Consider the following 21702-nt stretch of genomic DNA (forward strand, 5'->3'; position numbering starts at 1 on the left):
TCAGAAGTGTTTGAGTCTATATTTAGAAGGTTGGTGAGCTGAAATATGCCGTATGAATGAACTCTTGTTTCTATTAATTAGCCTATGATAAAATTAGTTTTGTTATACATTGTTTTGCTTAAAGCCAGATTCCAAAAGCATGGATGACATTAAATAAAGACTAAATGTAGAGCGAGGTCTGTGAGTTCACACAGTAAGGGCTTTTAGGAAAGCTAATTATCACTACTAGCACTGGAGTTGTTTTTGATAGCAGAACTATGGAGGAATATCTTTTATTTCTTGACGCCTGACTCAGAAGAGGTCCTCCGAGGGACTAAGAGAATCTGATTGTGAAAATTCCCCCTTGGAAAGCATCTGTTGCTGAGCTGGGTACTCTGCCCAAGCTGTAACCAGTTTCTTTGGTCGAGTCAGCTTCTGCAGATCCAGGTATCCTCTGGACTCCCAAAGTTAATTCTTTCTTCCATGAGAATCCTTTCAAAAATACCAGAATCCATCACACTCTATCCACACACCATTCTCATTCCCAGCATTTGCTCTCCAGATGTGGAAGGCTCATTTACCACCAGTGACAAAACCAGCGCACCTCCTAGCTCTCCGCTCCCCAGGTCATACTCTCCCTCACACGCGCCCTGTATGGGGGCTCCTTCTCGGGGCATCCAGACATGACCTCGCTGTGTCCCCTCAGTTTACCTCCTTTGTATCTTATTCCATTCCAAGCGATTCCTTGTTCTTTGCTAGCTACCAATGAAGTAGGACCTGAACAGTTTTGCAACAGATAAAACTCTTCTATCTTGCTCTTCTCATTCATTAGCACTTGAATAGGCAGCAATACCTTAATTCAAGTGGAGGAATTTTGGGCACATTTCAGATTGACTTAGTGACCCTCAACCATTCTGAGATTGGCTTACTGGAAAAATGGGGACATCAACCCCAGCATCTACACATCCTCTGTTTTTTGCCTCCTAATTCAGTCCCTATCTTATCATATGAATCCAATAAATTTTGGAAAGGAAATAGACTATCTGAGCACAGAGGGGCTTACAATAAGAAAACAAAGCATTTTATCTGAATGTGGAAAAAAAGACTGTCAATTCAGTGTTCTTCTTTTCTTTTGTTTTGCATTTGCCACCAATTAGGAATGAATGAAAATTACTTGGATTTGATTTTGGAAAAATGAAAAGATGTCTGTCTGATTTTGATCTGTATTCTGGTAAATCACTCTTGGTCTGTTAGATTCCATGAGTTCAATGGGCTGGTTTGTCTTGTTCACTATGAAATTCCCAAATGCTTACAGAAGGTTGGGTCTCAATAAAGAGGAAGGCACTGGTCTGGGGTGGCATAAGGGTAGAGCAGAGGAGAGGAACTTGGCAACTTTATGTCTTTGCGCATGGGCATTGGTCAATCTTCTGGTGAATAAAGCTGCAGGGAACTGCAAGCCACACAATTCTCAAGTCTCCTGCCTTAGTATGAATGAAACTGATAATCTCAATCTAAAATTCCCAAAGGCAAGCCTTTTAACTCCGCTACAGTAACTGCTCATGTACATATTAACAGCTCTCAAAAACCTGGACTTCATTGACTAATTGGAACGATCTATCTTGATATGTAGATGTAATGGTTGTTAATGTAAGAGCTACACTCTGGAAGAACAGATCTTGAAAAGATCATTTTTCGAGCTGCACGACTAACCCTCAGCATCGCAGCAGGAGGCCACAAGATGAATGTGGTTATTTGGGAATAACCAGTTTATTTGGTCTTTCACATCCTTACCCCAAGAAGTAGTTTTGTGGGGGAGGATTTCCTTCATTCGATGTTTTTTTAATGAATGAATTAAAAGTTTTCAATCTCGGTGATTAGAGGAGACAGCAAGATATAAACACAATAGGAGAATGCTGGTTTCTTCCATGTGTGAATTACTGCTTACCCTTCTATGGGACTGTACCCATCAGCAGCAGGCAGGGGAAATTCAGCAGTGAACAAGACAGACAGACTCCTCTCTCCTTACATGCAATGTGTGGAAGTAGGGGAATGGAAGATGAGTTAATAAACATTTAAACTATTCAATAAGTAATTTCAAAAAGCAAGAAATGCTATGAAGAAAATGAAACTGGGTAATAAGAAAAAAGTGGCTAAGTTGAGAGGGGAGGAACATGTGATGTGCTAATGGGTAGAAGAGATAATAAGGGAGAGAACATTCTGGATTTAGGAAACAACAGGTAAAAAGGAGGTGAGGAGAATAGGGGTGGGGAAAGCAGGAACCAGATATCAAGTAGAATCTTGTAGAGCTAAGGCATGAGCTTTGGATTTACCCATGATGTAGTATAGAATTTGACTTCTTTGAATGCAACCATCTCTTTAATTCATTCATTAAAAAGCCACCATCGGGGGCCTCCCCGGTGGCGCAGCGGTTGAGCGCTGGGTTGCGAAGCTGCCCACGGCCTCTGCGGCACCGGTTCGATCCCCGGCTGCTCCCCGGCCACCAGAGGAGGGTCCCACATGGCGCGCAGACCTCTCCTGCCGCCCGCTGCTCCCCTCAGCAGTGTCCTTCGGTCCTTCTGCCTGCTCTGCTCCCCGCTCTGGCTCTGGTGAATTCTCTCGCCCTCCTGTGCTTCTGACTGTACCCAGTGCATGTATAAACAAAACAAAAACAAACAAACAAACAAATAAATGAATAAATAAATAAAACATGCCTCTATAAAAAAAAAAAGCCACCATCGGGCCTCTCTGGTGGCAGTGGCACAGTGGTTGGGCGCTAGTTTACAAAGCTGCCCGCAGCCTCTGCAGTGCCAGTTCGATCCCTGGCCACCGGCGGAGGGTCCCGCATGGCGCGCAGACCTCTCCTGCCGCCCGCTGCTCCCCTCAGCAGTGTACTTCAGTCCTTCTGCCTGCTCTGCTCCCTGCTCTGGCTCTGGTGAATTCTCTCACCCTCCTGCGCTTCTGACTGTACCCAGTGCTTGTATGTATAAATAAATCAATAAATCTTTAAAAAAAATAGTGTTAGAAAAAAAGCCACCATCAATATCTCTTGAAAAATTATAACCATCTTCTGGCCTGAGTGTCCAGTTGTCTCTATGCTCAAGTGCAGCCAGAGGAACCTTCTAAAATATAAACTGGATAATGTTGCTCTGCTGGCTGAGAACATTTCAAGTATTTCCATCTCTCCTGGAGTAAAAGCCACAGAGCTGCCCATATTTTAAAAGTCTCATTTCATCTGCACCTTGACTATTTTGCTAACCACATCTATCACTCTATCCCCTGTTTGCTCAAACAGGACAAGACTCTGCTTCAGTGCCTTCTGCACATGCTGCTATAAGAGCCCCTAGACATAGGGTCACACTATCCCACACAGAGCAGAATCTAAGGATGCTGCCTAAACATGGTTATAATATTTCAGCTCACACTCAGCCTGCCAACAAATAAATATAGAGAAAATTATGGAGGGAGAAGGAGAAAGGGAAAGAGGAGATATTAGAGGGAGGGAGAGAGAGGCAGACCAAAGAAGTTCAAAATGGTAGAAAATGCTCACGGAGTGAATTTTCTTTCACCCCAGAACTTCCTTCAACAATGAGTAGTGAATGCTGAGACATAAACTAAGAAGATTCCTTGAAATACTGGATTTTATAAACCAAGGCAATAAAGGTTTAATAGGGAGTTTCAGAATCAAAGCTATATCTGTGTAATAAGAACTGGGATTTAGAAGTTATTTTACTATAACCCAAATATCTTTCATGTATTAACCTGAGTTTTAAAGCCCTCTCTTCGAAGATATCCTCAAACATTCAAGAGATGAAATTTATATTTTCAAATAAAATAGGGTTTTGGTGAATTTACCCAGCTGGTCTCCGTTTACGACAGTGAAAGTACCCAGGGCAGTATCTGTGATCAACACAATGTCAGGTCATACAACCTGGATAGAGACGCTTTAGGAATTTCGTCCTTGCTCAATTAAAGGAAAGTACTATGAAATTCCATGCTTGGGATTAAAGGGAAGAGACAAAATAGACTTTCTTTTAATCTTGACTTCTTTCTATTCCTTATAAATCTTTCTGACTGTTCGTTCTGAGTGATGGTGGCACTAAAGAACTTGCTAAAGGCTTTAGATTTAAGATGACTTGAAACCTTCCTTCTCAAATTTTGACAGGACAAAAAAAAAAGTAGGGTTGGGCGAGCTTCTCAGCCATATGCCCATAAATCCTCTTGACCTGAAAGTACAATACATCTGATCTGGCTACCAAAATCTCTATCTTCCCAATGCTAATGTCTCCCCAGCCTGCTTTGTTTGAGTCCCTCAATGGGGAAACGGATTCTGAAAAGAACACTGTTCAAAGCACCAGAAACAAATGTAAAAATTAATAGGTAGATAGGTAGGAAGGAGAGGCAAAGAGCTAGCTAACTAGATACAGTAGTTAGATAGATAGATAGATAGATAGATAGATAGATAGATAGATAGATAGACAGATAGACAGATAGATAGATCAAGATGGAAAGCTTATCAAAGAAAAAAGCTACGCCACATCTAGGTGAAGGCTTCTCAATGATCAATTCAGATTCCAATACAAAACTGAACTACTGAATATATTTTTCACTGGAAGAGAAAAATGAGAAAACTATCACTACTTCAGCATGCAAATTTCTCCTAAAGAATTTCTGTTCCTTTAAACTTCTCCATAGTCCTGGCTAGCCATCTCTGAAGATCTGAAGCCCTTTGGTTTTTTTTTCTTTCCTATTATACAATAAACAGCAGTATAAGATTCCAACAACACTATTTCATCGGCATCACTGATTCTAAAACAACCTAAAGTGATAAGAAAAACAATGAAGTGGCTTATCAAATAAAAAGAATACTGATTAAAATTTTATAGACTTTGGACTCTAGATTTTGGCTTACTTAGAGTAAAACTCAGCCAAGTCATTTACCTTCCCAAGTTCAGTTGTCCTGTCTTTAAAACGGGGATAGTAAAATAACCTGTCTCTTAAAGCTGTTGAGAAAGATTAAATGAGGTAACATCTGGAATATTCCTGACACAGGAAATGCTTAATAAATGGTGTCTAGTATCATATAATCACAACCACCAGCATCACCTCCAATATCATCACAGACACCCCTAAGTATCCTTTTTGGTTGTCTGAGCTATACCCTGTGTTTCAGGTCATCACATTTCTATATTTAGAATGGCTCCAATTTAACCAGGTTTTCTTTCAGAGAGTGTCATCTGCTTGTCTGTAATTCTTAGTACGTGTCAATCGGTTATCAGCTGCCACATGTCAGTGACACACCATCAAATAGCCCTGAGCCAGGTTCACATCTAAGGATGACTGCATGATGAGGACTGTCAGACATCATGAGATTTATGCACCAGGGACCAAGGTTGCTTTTATAGTACAAAACCTGTTCTCTGGCTTTCTAAAACCAGGCATTAACTTCTCCACTGAGCATAATCTAAGTACCAGGGCCTCCTCAAAAGTTCTTAATTAACGCAGGACATACACATAAAAGATCAGCCAGATGGAAATTAAATATTTTACTAGTAAAGGATGAAACATTCTGCTCGAAAATGGAATCTTGATTTCAATAAAGTCATTTATTAAATTTCAACCAGTTCCCTTGCCATTTGATGAAAATCACTATGAAAGAAAACATGATTATAGACTAGAACAGTAAACATTAAGGACTGATCTCTTTTACACTTTCTATGTCTTATGACAGGGCAGAGCAGGAAAATAAGCACTATCCTGAGCTCCATGGACAAAAGACTGAACAAAGCAACTTTTGACACAAACTTTAACAATTCCAGGAATTTTAGTAAAATACCAGACAGGGTGAAAGAGAAAGCATGATATTGGAAAAGCTATTTTTAATAGAAAAAGTCTCAATCTCCCTTAAAAATGGCTCTCTCTCTCCAATGACAAAGCAAGTCAGTATCAAGTTCCTTAAAACGTAAAATGTTGTTTTGTCAATAAGCCAAGATGGTTTTATAAGTGTCAAGAATCGAAATCCAGAATGATCTTTGGGGTCCTCTGAAAACATTTACTTGAACAGGATTCCATTTCTTTCAAGGAACATGGACTAAAGGAGGAGAGGAGAAAGTTATAAACATCATTTCCAAAAGAACAGTATTATGTATGAAAGAGCAGCGGGACATTGGCCACATAAATTTGGAAAATTTATATGAGATAAACAAAGGTAGAGATTTCTTCCATGGCAGACACCTCAAGGCCTTTAACAAGTTAATGTAAACAAATCTTTGAGAGGAATTTCAGATGGCCTAAATTTATTTCCAGCAGAAAAGAAGGGATCCATAAAGCAGTGTTAGGCAAATGAACATGCAGTCCATGCTCTGGAATATCATGCTCCTGGAGACAGGAAGCAATGCCGCAACTCCATCTCTGAATGGACTGGTCTGCATTCCAGCTGGGTAGCAGGCTGCCAAGCTTGCATGTAGAGAGCAAGGCTGTGTGAGGCCTCTGCATGGGTCACATGTGCATGACTTCACCTGGGAGAAGGGCAGCAATGCAGGTCACCCAGCTCACAATCCATGACCCAATGCAAGATGATTCTCTAACCAGAATACAACAGAAGCACTAGAAGAAACAAGGTCCATTTCATAAAACAAAAGGCAAATCATTAGTCAGACTCTAGGCAGGAAGGGAGCACCTGGCTAAACAGGAAGGAACACAGGAGCAAGTCATGGATACTAGATACTGAAGACAACTACAAACACAAACAGATTGTTAAAATAAGATTGAATCACAGAGCAAGGTCAGCTTAAATCTAGCAACTTCTTGCCCCTTGGACAAATCTTAACTTTGTCTTAGAGTGTTGTACAGCATTGTGACAAAGCAGGAAGGAGGATAAGAGTAATACCTGAACACATTTGCCAGCAGACAAATAATTCAACATGCTTGTGACATAGTGTAACTAACCTGTGCGTTATGGGACATAAACCAGTGGTGTCACCCTATGAACCTGGTTTAAAAACACAGTCCATAAATCCTTTATCAGCAATCATGAAATCTCAATAACTTCTAAGACCAAAGGTATTTTGTTATTGCTGTTATTTACGATTCTGGTGCAAAAACTAATTCAATGGAAAACCAGATATGATGAAGTTATTTAGAATACTGACATTTCCCACTTAGTGTGAATATTCATCTGCATGCCGCAAAAATACTAATGTGTTTACAGTGTACACTCCCAGAGTTAACTACATGTCCTCTGTAATATATATGGCAGATGTACCATCATACCTTTCTTAAAAGACTTTGAATGCTAAAAACATCTGGCCTCAAGGGTTTCAGCTAAGGAATTATAGACCTGTACCATATGGTAATGTGTATATCATATATATTAGGAGAAATGTCTTCGCTTCTGTTCACTTGCTAAGATGCTCTAAACAGCGCTGAAATGAACCAGCTGTGAGTTTCACCAGAAAGGGCACACACAATCAATTTGGATCATTTAAGCTTATTGAAAACCTCAATTCATAAAGCACCAGTAAGTCTGAATCAACAACTCCTGCAATCTCTTATTGTAATAAACAAGATTTTAATTACCTCCGACAACAAACATGCAATGAACCTGCACTTTAATGGAGTTCTTGGAGGTTTTATCTGGAGATTCCTGTCTGCATTAACTCCAACTTCAGTTATTAGTGGAAACGCTGCATAATTGAATTACGTTGCATGAAGCCTTCATTCAAGTCCCCATCGGAGAACAGGGAGTGAGCGTAGGATAAGGAGAAATTTGAGAATAAGGCAGAGATAACATAAGTTTGGACAGATGACACGAAGCCCAACAGCTAAGGAAGAGCAGGAATATGAGATGAAGCCCCACTGTTTTAATCACTGGAATATTCTGAGCCTTTGGACTTTAAGGAAAATTAATCATACCTGCAAAGTCCTTTTTGCCATGTGATGTAATATAATTCCAAGTTTCAGGAATTAGTGATAGGACATTTTTAAGAGGTCATTATCCTACCTCTGAAAACTGCCACTGATCTCTTTTTATTTCTTAATAAAGTCTCACCAAGTATTCCCTACCTGAGGGTCTTTGCATATCCCTGTTCTACCTGCAGGCTCCAATTCATCTCTTCCATCTTAATAAATACTGCTGTCTCCAAAGGACTTTCATCTCCTGTCAAAATGTCCTTGTCCTTAAGTGACTATCTCACAAATGAAATCACAGCTCTTTGTATGACGCTTATTCAATTTCTGTGTCACAACTAAAGTATAAATACTATAAGGGTAGGGATCATGTCTTTCTAGCTCACTTTGTAATCCAGTGTCTCACAACACAAGGCACTCAAGAAAAACGCATTAAGAGGCAAGGAATAAAGCTGAATAGTAGGAGGTGAGGGCATCTGAGGAAGCAATTTGGGTGTTGTCTCTTAGGCATGGCATTGTATTCTCATTCCCACTTTCTTTTCTAACTTTAACTGAGCGGTAAGGAGTGTTGGCTATTGAAGGGCTTTTGTTTTGTTTTTATGAAGACTTATTTTTCTGTTAGATTGGATGCTTTTAAATATAGGAACTTCAAGGCTGAGTCCAGGATTTCAGCCAGGATAATGTGGTGAGGTGTCATTTCTGCATGTGTACAGAGTTGCTAGTGATGACCTCAAAGAATTCCTGGGAAGCAGCAAAACCTACAAAGTTGGGTTTGTTGCCATTTAACCTCAGAGAGCAAGACCAGATTCTTGTGGACATATGATTAAAATCCAACCTGTAGAACTGGAGTACCCAGGCTGCCTCTGAAATGCCCAAGGTCGTGATTTTACCACAAGTGGGATCTGAGGGGATCTGGATGAGCAACGCTCTTACCCACAAGGCAAGGTGCACTTCCTCTCTAAAACCAAGAGGATAGAACAACTTCTCAAGCACTGTCCTCATTATTCAAATGTATTGAAAACGATACAAGTAAAGGACGGCTCCAGTCCACTGAACATTGAGTACAGGGATATTCTGGGAAGGATAATTGTCTCGGAGCTATCCTATGAATTGGGATGCTCAGCAGCATCCCTGGTCTCTAGTCACTAGATTCTTTTAGCATACCCTTGCCAGACAGTGGTGACAACTAAAAATATACCCAGACAATGCCTAATATCCCCCAGGGAAGGAAGGTCATAATTTCTCCAATTGAGAATCAAAGTTGTATTCTACCAATTCCAGGACAATCCACAAGGGTTTTTCTCTGACTCTCACATACAGTGTATACAGACAAAAAACTAATATTCCTACTGCTGATAAATTACTACATGATAAATTAAATTAAAATTGTCTCACTCTTATTGTAATTTCTAGGAAGGCAATGTAGTTACGTGGAAAGCAATAAACCAAGTCTGAGGTGATCAGACAGTATAAAACTCTCAAGGAGAGTCACTGTTAATGAAGAACTCAAATAAAGGAATATAACACAAAATATTACAGACATGTTTTAGGCATAAGTGAACAACTTTTCTGTGCATATTTTGAAGTTTGATCCTGTTACCTTTGATCTTTGAAATTCAAGTTCTGCCAAATATATCCACTTAAGCAATTTAACATGTTTATCTTATTAAAAAAACAAGTTATGAGACAGATGGGCTTCTATGAGGAACCCAATTAATATAAGCAGGCTTATAATCTGTATTTCTTAAAAGAAATAAATTCAAATAACCTTGTCAAACAATAAGTCTGTGTATCATAGCTGCCATAGAAAATTAGTGTCTGAATTTAATGGCACCCTTTGAGTCAAAGCAAACCAAAATACTTATTTTAAATTAATGCTTTCTACCTATCATGGAAATACAAATCGAAATCACAAGGAGATTCCACCACAAACCTATGAGAACAGCCCATATTAAAAAGGACAGGAAAAAACAAGTATTAGCAAGGGTGTAGCATGAAAGGAACCCTCATACACTGCTGGTGAGAATGTAGACTGGCTTTTATGGAAAACAATATGGCGGGTTCTCAAAACATTAAAAATATATCTACCATATGAACCAGAAATCCCACTCCTAGCTATCTACCTGAAGAACACAAAAACACTAATTTTAAGGGATATATACACTTTCCTGTTCATTACCATTATGGAAACAACCTCAGTGCTAGTGAAAGATGAATGGATAAAAAAATGTCATATATACGCAATGGAATACCACTCAGCTATAAAAAAAGATGAAATCTTCCCATTTGTGACAACATGGATGCATTTCAGAGGGTTATACTAAGCAAAATAAGTCAGAAGGAGAAAGACAAATACTGAATCATTTCACTCACATATGGAATATAAAGAATAAAATCAAAGGAACAAACAAAATGAAAGTCGAAACAAATCTTAGACATTCTACTGAAAACTATAGCTATCAGAAAGGGAGGGTTCGGAGGCAGAAGCAAAGTGTGGAGGGGGGCCTATGGATTATGGTAGAGGATTATTGGGGCTTTACTTATGGGCATGGTATGGCAAAATACATCTGCAGAGGTGGTAAGCTACACCTCTAAATCATATACAGTGTTGTAAATCAATGTTACCTAAATAAAACATAATTTAAAAAATGTTTTCAAAAGAAAATATATCCAGCGGTTGAGCACTGGGCTGCGAAGCTGCCCACAGCCTCTGCTGCGCCCATTCGATCCCCAGCCACCAGCGAGGGTCCCACATGGCGCGCAGACCTCTCCTGCCGCGCGCTGCTCCCCTCAGCAGTGTACTTTGGTCCTTCTGCCTGCTCTGCTCCCCGCTCTGGCTCTGGTGAATTTTCTCACCCTCCCGTGCTTCTGACTGTACCCAGTGCTTGTATTTAAAAAAAAAAAAAAAAAGTAAAGAAAATATATCCAACCTTTGCATTTTTCCAGAATCAAACCGGAGAGGAGGCAGGCCTAATAGGTAATAAGAGATGTGATTACAAACAAAATGAGGAAGAGATCTTGGTTCCCAGCACCAGAGGACTTCTTTTCCAAGGTCCTTATCAAATTAGCTTTGCAAACTTTCAAGCTTAGGTCTTTTGTCCAAAACAGTATCAACTTAGCAAGTGGCAACCCACTTTTAAGAGAAAGGCTTTAGAGCAAAGCTACCTCGACAAAAGCTATCCTTTAACTCACACTGCCAATGGTGACTATCAGTAAGAACAGAAGGGAAGTCCCAAATTTTAAATATGATGTAATTTTGCTTCTAGAAATCAAATTTGCCAAGTTCAAATAAAGCCAAGATTTCTAAGAAATGATTCATTCAATTTAAGGGAAGAGGCGAGCACACATTAAGTAGAAACCCAACTCATGAGACAAGTAATTAATGTGAGTAGAACAGAAAGTCTCACAGATAGAAAAATTCTAATACAGGAAGAATGTGGGTACTAGAATTTGTCATCTAAACCAGAAAAAAAAAAAAAAGAAGTACTTTCTCAGAGTAGGTTATCTCTCATTTCTCCAGCAATCACAGATAAGAAACAAATTTATATGTGAATATAAGCATCTATAAAAAAAAGACATTCTACAGATTTTCTCAGCTATAGGAATGCTTTACCTAAGTTTCATTCCTGGGTGCCTACAGGGTTTAAGAATGACCATGAGGAGGTAGGGTGAGGAATGAAATCTTGTGAAGCATATGTAAATCTGTTTATAGACATAGAACTGTATTTTCTCTATGGAGGAGGCCTCAAACATTGATCACATTATCTAAGCAAGTTATGACTTAATAAAAGTTATGAAACACTAAGAGTTGAGGAGCCTCTACGATGATGCAGGGGTTAAAGACACAGTGCTATCAAGCTATTGCCAGCCAGTGCAGCACAAATTCGATCCTGGCCGGCCAGGGAGCAACCCACATGGAGCAGCAGATCTCTCCTGTCTCTCCCGCTGCTCCCTTCAGCAGTGTATTTCAATAGATCTGCCTCTTCTGCTCCCCCCTCTCTCTGGTGAATCACCTCATGCCCCATACCTCTGGTCTAACAAACACTAAGATTTGATATCTTCCTTGGCTTGGCACCTTGATTAAAACAGGCTACCACTGAGACAGTTATCTAGTCATTCCACGTTTAAGTACAGCCATAGACCTGAATGTACACATTTTCAGTGTTTCCATAAAATTGTAAGGTTTAACACATGGGTAGTCAACCAGGAAACAAGTTAGCTTTAACAAAATTATATTCCTATCCTGATTAAAGGGAAAAATAAAATTAGCACTAGAAGTAATGTGCTGTCCCCACCCAAGCATTAATGAAGGAGCTTAGAGACTTGCTCTCTCTTTCCTCCCTCAACCAAAAGATATATATGACCTATTGCACCACACTTTTCTTATGTCCAACAGCACGGATCTTTGAGAAAACTGATACAGGGAGGCAAAATGTCACCATCGATCCTGACAGAGTTAACAGCAAGTCATTGACCAAATGTCCACAGCCTCCTTCTCAACAGCTGGCAAACCTTAAAAAAGCTTCCCTACTGAGAGCAGGCTCTGAGATTCCTCTTCATACATCAACTAACTTTCCTCTTTTCTAAAGGGTGAAAATGAAGTCCCCCCTGTTTCATACAAAATTTCACCTTTAGAAAGAAGAGCTTTAGGAATGAATAGTGAATGGAAACTGCATCAAACATAACAAATAGTTGGAAACCATCGATCAGGAGTGCGTCTCCTTCAACCATGATGCCTGAGATGAGAAATTTGAGGATGGATCATCACCTCTCATGCTAACTATAAAAGATCTGCAGAAATAAAGGGAAGAGGGTACAAGCTTGCATCAAAAAATGACTCGGGGCAAAGACAGAGCATGTCACTCATGGAAAGACCCATAGCACATCTCCACTCTGACATCCCAGTTACTCTCACCTCCACGGGAAACCGCCTGCCGTTGATGCTGTGTTCAGAGCCTGCAGAGCCATTGCTGTGGCCCCAGTGAAATTCCACCTTCTCAGCTTTGAATCTGCCAGGCAGGCCAGCGCCACTGATGAAATAGTCATCTTTCAGAAGGATTGCAACTGTATAAAATGGAAGGGAAGGAAAACAAACAAGTCTCAAAACCAAATCTGAAGAATTTTTCTGATGATTCTAATAAAGTTTATGATCACGTGATATGAACGATTTCTTCATGTACCTGTTAAAAAAACAAGTCAAAAACACCAGTCTGAATAAATCAGCACATTTTAGTGACAGAATGCTCTCAAGTACCAGCTGCCTATTAATCATGAGAATTCCCAGGAAATGATATCAGTATTTCTTAGCTGTTCAGAAATTTTTTCAAAAAGGAGACAAAGACAGACGAAGTCACTCTCAGTCTGGGGCTTGTGAATCTGCCTGATGATCAAAATATCTAGAGAGTGAGATTGTTCTTTTGTAAGCTACTCTGAACTTCAAGGTCTGGAATGAGATGGGAAATATATGTATGATAGGTCAGATGTGAGAGGCACATGTCTGTGATCAAAAAACATAGGCATGAGGTCAGGAAGCAAAATTTGCAGATTCTTCCAATATTAATTAAGGCAATATAACAGCAGGGAGATACATGGGGTTGGGGAATGCCTTCATTGCATTTGATAATGGTGTCCAGGAAAGTGCTGTGAAAATTCTATTCAAGTCACTCAACAGATGCAGATTTACTTTACTGCTTCTTTTAATTTCATTGCCCATCCAAAAGAATGCCTAACAACGGTAGCCTCAATCAACTCAACCCCCCAATTTCAATAACATACTCTTCTTCACCAAAACATAGGGACAAGAAATAAGGATCAAAAAAAGTTGGACTTACACTACCAGAAAAATTCTTTGCTCCTAAAGGAATGTAATATCCAAATCATTAAAAATCAGATTTTCTTTATGTTATATATTCCCCTCTTTGTTTACTAAAATGAAATCACTCATTCATTCAACAAACACTCATTGGCTTCTATATTTGTGTAAGATGCCAATCAGCAAACTGAGCAGTCTGTCAAAAACCAAGAGTGTTTGGGCCATGGAGAATTCTTTTGTCCTCCCTGCCTCCTCTTCCTAAAGAGATTCTAGAGTTTTACAGAAGAATGTCTTGCATGAAAATTAGGTCTTCATAAAAGATAGGGACTAGACTAATGAGCCATTTCTAAAACTGCAATTAATTTCAGCACTTTATTTTAGATAAAGAAAACATTAAGAGTAAGGGAAGGAACCCCATTTGTATCAATTCCTTTTTATTGCATTGAAAAGGCAGTTTTTCTCCACCTTATAAAAAAAACCACAGGGAATGTCCAATTAGTAGGACAGCAAGTTAAAGGATTAAACGAAACAAAAGCAAGTGTTTCTTGAGCTGATAAAACAGGTCACAGCATTCTTCCACCTTTATTGAATGATAGGCATCTTCCTTAACAGGGGTCAGATAGTAAATATTTAAGGCTTTGTGGGTTATAGGGCCCCTGTTGCAACTACTCCACTTAGTCTTGATAGCCAAACCCAGTAACATAAATGAATGACTAACACTGCAATCTGATAAAACTGAAAATTGGGTGTAATTTCCAAATGTCATGGAATATTATTATTCTATTCTTGACATATTTTCAACCATTAGAAAAGGTAGAAAAGGGCAGGGGGTTGGTGATACCTAAAACATAATATTTTTAGAAGATAATGTAATGCAATATTACAATATTAAAGGTAATATAATGCAATATTTTTAGAAGGTAAAATTTTATATTGAATATGAAGTTAAAAGACTTAAAATGTAATATTATATCATCTTCTAAAATACTGTATTAAACCAATCACATACCCTTTGTTCCAAAAATCAAAATACCAATGAATTAGCTCAGTAGTATCTTAAATACTGTTAATTACTCTCAGCCTGTTAAAAATTCTATACATAACATTTTGCATCTAAAGGACAAAAGCAAAGCATTTTGAGTGCATCTGTTACAATACACCCAGGGACTCAGCAGCATCCTATAAATATTTGATTTTACCTAAATCATTTATGTCTCTGTCAGGGGTCATTTTACTTGTTTTATATGAATAATTAAAAGCATAATTAGGGAACTGTACAATCTGAAACATTAATCTCATTTTTCATTTTACAGTATTTCTCACTAGAGCACACAGCATGCCAGAAACACATATCATTCTCCCGCCCGCTTGGAAAGTGGCTTTATAATTCTGTTTACATATTAAACCGGACAGAGAGAACTTTCCCAGCTTCATGTAATCATTTTCTGATGCCCACTGATGATATGGCTCTGTTTTGAAACAAAATGCACCAGAGGTAGTTACTGCAAAATGCAAACTGTGATGATAATCATAAGCTGGGAGACAGATGGACCTGGGTTGGAATTCCATCCTGCCACTTATAGAGGTGTGATCTTGGGCAAGTTAACTCACTGTTCTGCCCTCACTTTTCACCACTGTTCAAATGGCAATAGCGATGTCTACCTGGCAAAGCTGTCCTGACGCCTGAAGGAAATCACATGGAGAAAGCACTTACAACGGTGCCAGAAACTCAAGAAGCAGATCCCAAAGTCAGTTACCGTCAAGCTTATTTGTACATAGTTGGGCGGAGCTCATGGGGAGCATGAAGGGTGACCACACAGGCATAACTCCCCACTGACTGACAGATTTCCATCTGAAAGCAAAGCTGTTTTGCCCACAAAATAAAAAGTACTGAGCAGGGACAACAGCAAGGGTAGAAGTGTCCAAATACTTGTGAGGAGATCCTAAGTGCTGAGCAGATACTATCAATTCACTAAAACACAGAGTAAAAATGATAGTTCCTTTTCTTGGTTATATGTATTTAATGGCTACATCAAGGAAAAGAAAAAAATCTTCATTTGGTGCCTTACCTGATTCGCATTCATTTTCCCTTTTTACCCAAAAGTAAGTATTTAATTTAGAATTTAATGGTTGGCACCTCTGGTTCATTTTCATAGGTTATTTTTTTACATTGTCTATCCATGTCAAATAGCACTGGTTTTCCCATTGTGGGGTTAATAAAAAATTAATCCATTAGTTAAAGTGAGTCAATTAAAAATAGTATGTGAAAAACACATTGATAAATAAATTTTAAAGTTAAAACAGTAGCAGTCAGCATTGACTCTAGATAAAGTCACACCGAGGAAGGCAGCAGGAACAGCTAAAGGTCGGAGAATGATGGGATAGAACCAGAAGGCAGGAAGGGCACCTGGGAGTGAATGTGCTAGAACTTGGTTCTCTAGTTGTTAAACTGCTAACCTGGACTGTGTTGAAATCAAAGTAGAGCAATGATGTCAGTGGAAGGAGTTGGGGGCTTCAAATTCAGGGTTTCTCAATTCTAGCGCCCAAGGTCCATAGCAGCAGCCATCTGTGGACTTCAGGGTCTATGACCTCCTGATATACATTGTAAAATATCTGAGCAGGTGTGCATACATGGAGCTGGACTCCAGAGTCCCTGAGTCTGAATTTGAATCCTACATCTGCCACACTCCAATGGTGGAAAAGTCTCTGCACTTCTTACACTTCATTTCCCATTCTATAAAACTGGAATAATGAAACAGAAACTTCACAGTGTGATGTGAGATCACATGGACAATTCAGACTTGACATTATAAAAAAATATGGCTTCATAGAAGTGTTGTGTATAAAGGTTATTCTCCTAGGGAAGAGGATCCACAGCCTTCACAGAATCTTCCCATCTGCTGCCCCCAGCCTCCCAAATGTAAAGATGATCCAGTTTGTGCATGGGAGCAGAGGCAGGTAGGAGTCAGGTTACTCCATGATGTGAAATTCACATCCTGAGTTTGAAGGGAATGCCTGGAACCCAAAGCATTCTTCGAAGGACATTCACTAACCTTTTATAAATTAAACTCAACAATGTCTGTATAATGTTGGGCAAAAGTAAAATACTCACACCAAATTCTGAGTAACCTGCAGTGGGTGCCAAGAGTTAAATAAAGGTGGATGGGAAGGAAAACTGGCCACTGATTATGCATGCCTCCACCATTTAACACTACAAGGTAGGAAAAGCATAGCTTTATTGTGTCTAATTGGTAAGTCCCCTCAGGCCACCCACAATATCAGTGCCAACTAAGGAATGTTTTGGAGCCCCTGGTAAAAAAGGGAAATGCTGGGTCTGGAAGTCAAGACATAAAGACGTAGGATCTCTGGTCTTAAACTTCCACTGACTTCAAGGTATTAATGAAGGAAAGCATGTACATCAGATACTGCCCCTACCCTCAACGAACATATGGCTGGAGAGAAAGACAGGCCTCAGCAACCAAACCAACAACAGAAGCAACCTTGCAATGGGGATAAAATGGTAACAGGGGAGCACGTAAACCCGGAAAAGAGGAGAAGAGAGGCAAGCAATGACTGAATGGGAATCACTTCAGCTCAGGGTTCAAGGCTGAGTGAAAGGGCTGACAAGAGGGGAGCACAGCACGTGAAAAGAAGCTCATGCAAATGCCCTGTGGTAGCAGCGATTGGTATCTGGAAAACAAGGTGTGTTCTAAAGGATAGAGAATGAAGCCGGGACAGTGTCCAGTCTGTCTTTATCCACAATAAAAATGGGAAATCCTTGATCTGGTTGAGAATGAGAACATTCCTCTTGGAGGAAAGCAAACCTGGCAGGTAGAAACAACAGTTAGGTTACTGCAGTAAGATACGGCAGTAAGAAAGTCTAAATATACGGAATATGGGCAACTTTAGATACCAAGAGATGTGAAATCAGGGTTATCCTGCAAGGTGAACAAAGTGGAATAGCTGACACTTTAACCACATGATATGACAGATGAGAGTCTAGTAGAGGGCTCTGCACTGTAAAAGAGAAAAGCAGACTTCAAACATGACCCACAAAATTCAAAATTTATGAAGCCCCAAAATGTAAAATACTACTGGGTTTAGCATTATATAAATGGCAAAATAGACTTCCCGCTACCCAAAAACTGGTTTCTACCCCCTTCACACAGGGGCTGGGGCTGTGGGGGATAAGTGAAAAAAAAAAAAAAAACACAAAGGTAGAGCTTAGTAGATATGAAACAGAGTTTGCACTGGGTTTATCCAAAAAGGTACCCAGCAAAAGAGCCCTGACTTGAATTATAGGGTTCACACCAGACTAGGTTTCAAGTAATAGGATGAAAGAACAAAGAACCCAAGACCTTGGACTTTGGAAATGGGAAAATGTAAAAAGTGAAGACAAAGCATACTCAACAAAACCACAAAAGAATGAATCTTTTTAAATAAAACTTAAATTTTCTTTTTGGGGCAACCTTGAACTAACTAGAGATACCCCAGAGTATTACAAAGTCAGGTTGGGCATACCAATGTAAATGGTGCTGAACACCCAGATGTTTCTGAACATCTGTCTACTTGGCTAATAGTATGCTTTTAATCAGAAAGCTTGGCGCAGCCTCTTCCTGGGCAAAATGACCAATTCATTAGTGACAAACAAAATGCAGAGCTAAAAAGAAGATATGATCCAGGAATGAGGACCCCACACTGGTCGACTTTCAGTGTCCACATTTACACACAGCAACGGGAACTAAGAATTGAGGTGGGAGTGGAGGATGATGGAATTTAAAAAAAAAACAAAAACATAATGAGTTTGTTATCAGGTGAATCTGTAAATTCCCAAAACATATACTTGGACAAGTATGTATTTCAGTTGTCCAGGCTTTTCCCACCAATGTAGTAGAATATAGGTGTTACTGAGATGAGAACATACTGAGGTTAAATCACTGTTAAATCCAAACCTCAGCTTTGAAAATGCACTAAGCAGAATACTTTGAAAACTTTGGTCTTTCTCTGTGGCCAGCTATAAGTAACTCAGGAAGAAGGGCGAGAATGAAACAGCAAATTAAAGCAGCAGCTCAAGAACAAATATAGAAATACATGGACAGAAGCAGGAAAGAAAGAAAAATCCACACAGAATGATAAAAGACACACACACACAACATCCTAGAACCTTCCTTATCAATCTCGAGAGAGCTAAAGGCCTCTCCATGCATGTTATACCCGGGCAACCTGCTAACACTGAGGAATCACATCCTCAGTCAGGGCGAAGCATTCAAGTCCATGAGTTTGAAAGGAGATCAGCATCGTGATGACGGCCATTGAGAGCCCAATAAGGCACCGTGATGGCCATCTACTGGCAGTAAAGCTCCCTTGGCTTCTCACCTACCTTGGGACAGAATGATTCTTCAGGGCATCTCGGAGCAGCCATTAGCTACAATGTTCAAGCACTGCAATCAGTAACTGTAGTGGCCAACAGATCACAGGGCATCTGGCTTGACCCTTATGCTGTGGGCTATCACAGCAGTAGAGCCAAATCCTCAGTCACATGCTCACACAGGTAAGGAGCACATGGAAATGACTGAGGTGGTCGAGAGTTCATTCTTCTCGTTATACCAATGTGCAAGGTGGTCATTCTTTTTTTCTTTTTAATTTAAGACTGTGGGTCCTTATGGTGACAGCCTACTGTAAAAGGTCCAAGGGCCAGGTAAACTACTGTGAATTGCAATAGCCTTTAAAATCTGGTACACAATAAAAATGGCACATATCAAAAAAAACTGGCAACAACATGTTGGAGATGATGTGGTGGAAAAGGAACTCCCTTATATTGATGGTGGGAGTACAAACAGGTCCAACCACTATGGAAAGTTGTCTGGTGGTTCCTCAGTCTACTGAAAATGGAGCTACCATATGACTCAGCAATTCCACTCCTAGGGATCTAACCAAAGGACAAAAAAACATTGATTCGAAAGAACACCTGGACCCCTATGTTTATTGCAGCACTACTGATAATAGCTAAAACCTGGAAACAACCCAAATGCCCAAAAATAGATGATTGGATCAAGAAGATGTGGTATATGCACACAATGGAATATTATTCAGCAATCAAAAAAAGATAAACTGATGTCATTCCCAGCAAAGTGGATGGAGCTAGAAGGAATTATGCTCAGTGAAAAAAGTCAGAAGGAAAAAGAAAAATGTTTTCACTTATAAGAGAACTAAATAAGACATTATGGGAAAAATAAAAACAATACAAAACACAACAAAACAAACAGACAATTATAAATCAGAGATATCCTGCAGGGGAGGAGGAGGGAGAGGGATCAGAGCGAGGGACTGAGGAGCACAGGGGACTGTGGTGATGGTGCACGGGTGCACTGGGGGAGGAAATTCTATGGGGACTACACCTGAAAGGCAGGGGGAGCAAATATTGTTTAAAAATGAACAATGATATAAAAAATATATAAATAGAAAGAAAAATTAAAAAAATACAAAAATAAATAAATCTGGTATAAACTTTCTGGGTTCAGCAACATAGTAGGACATAGATCCAGACATACTTATTGAAACCCAGTTACATCATCATTGATCTACTTTGAATTGTTTTTAAAGATTTATTTATGCATATAAGAACTGGGGTACAGGCCAGAGATGTGGAGGGGTGAGAGGATTCACCAGAGACAGAGTGGGGAACAGAACAGACAGATTGACTGAAATACACTGCTGAGGGAAGCAGAGGGAGAGTTAGGAGAGGTCTGCTGCGCCATGTGGGTAGCTCCCTGGCCGGGGATCGAACTCATGCTGCAGTGGCTGCGGATAGCTTCATAGGTTGTGTCTTAACCCCTTGTGCCACCAGTTAGGCCTTGATCTACTTTTTAAAATATAACCACTATTTCTTGGACCCATCTATGTCAGGTATTGTGGGAAATGCAGACAAACAGGAAATAATGGAGGCAAAGAAAAAAAAATTAGTAAATCAATACGAAGTGGGAAAATTGAAGTGATAGGCATTATGGTGAACACATTTAATTTTTATCCTGCTGTGGGGTGAAGAGAAAGTAAAGGAAAAAAAAAAATCAAGATGTCCTCCAAATACTTAAAATTCATAGAAGACCCTGGCTTATTAACATACATCAGAAGCACCATCTAGTCTTAAATTCTGATCATTTAGCTAGACGCTAATGCTAGGAACAGCAAGATTATCTTGAAATGCTCTTGATGAATGCATTATCTTTTCATTCTACAAAAATGAAAGAAAGGGAAATAACTTAAGATGAAATCAAATGAGAACTGGCACAATAGACAGTTATGGCTCCTCAGGAAGAAATAGAGAGATGCTATCTGTCTTGTAAAGATATTTTAGACAACTTTCGAGAAGTGGGCTATGGTATAACCAAGTCGCTCTATTGATTATGCTGGATTGGATATATAGCACTCTCAGAGGGTTAAGACAGATATGAACATTAAAACTGTTTTATGGGAAAGTTACTGTCTGTATGCAATAGGCCACTTTAAATATTAACTTTCTATATGTATGTTTTAATATCCAAAAAATGGTCTATTTTAGAGATGTGAGCCACAGATTTCCACCAGAAAAAAAATACTCCCTCCTAAATTTATTTTCAAGAAGTACAAAATTCAAAAAGAGAATTTTAAAGAAAAATATGTGTTGCTTAAAAATTAAAGTTTCCCTTTATCTAGGCATGCAAGTTGGATAGAAAATGAACAACTGTAACAAAGACCATATGGCTTCCTTCGGTTTGATATATGGGTTTTGTAAATTTTTCTGATACTTGTAGATTCACATGCAGTTGTAAGAAAGAAAAGAGAGGTCATGTGTTCCCCAAATGTTATTTCAGTTTCCTCAAATGGTAACATCTTGCAAAACATCGTATAAAGATAGGCATTTTCTTTTAAATTGATATTATCCAGGTTGCCTTTCAATACTATTCACTGTGGATATTATCAACCCTGCCTTTAATTTAGACACGCATAGCACCCAACACTGACTGTAA

At 39.3% G+C, this 21702-nt stretch overlaps 1 protein-coding gene across 2 annotated transcripts in view; it reads right to left on the reverse strand.

Moving 5' to 3' along the window:
• Positions 1 to 21702, reverse strand: part of PTPRG (protein tyrosine phosphatase receptor type G) — a gene marked incomplete at both ends in the record, with an annotated part of 658283 nt that overhangs the window by 245204 nt on the left and 391377 nt on the right. For both annotated transcript variants that reach the window (XM_084246972.1, XM_084246971.1), the window contains one exon: positions 12800 to 12948. In XM_084246972.1, coding sequence (XP_084103098.1) covers positions 12800 to 12948 — 149 coding nt within the window. The remainder of the gene's footprint in view (positions 1 to 12799; positions 12949 to 21702) is intronic.

Source organism: Talpa europaea (assembly GCF_964194135.1).
Source record: "Talpa europaea genome assembly, chromosome: 11".
Lineage (NCBI taxonomy): Eukaryota > Metazoa > Chordata > Mammalia > Eulipotyphla > Talpidae > Talpa > Talpa europaea.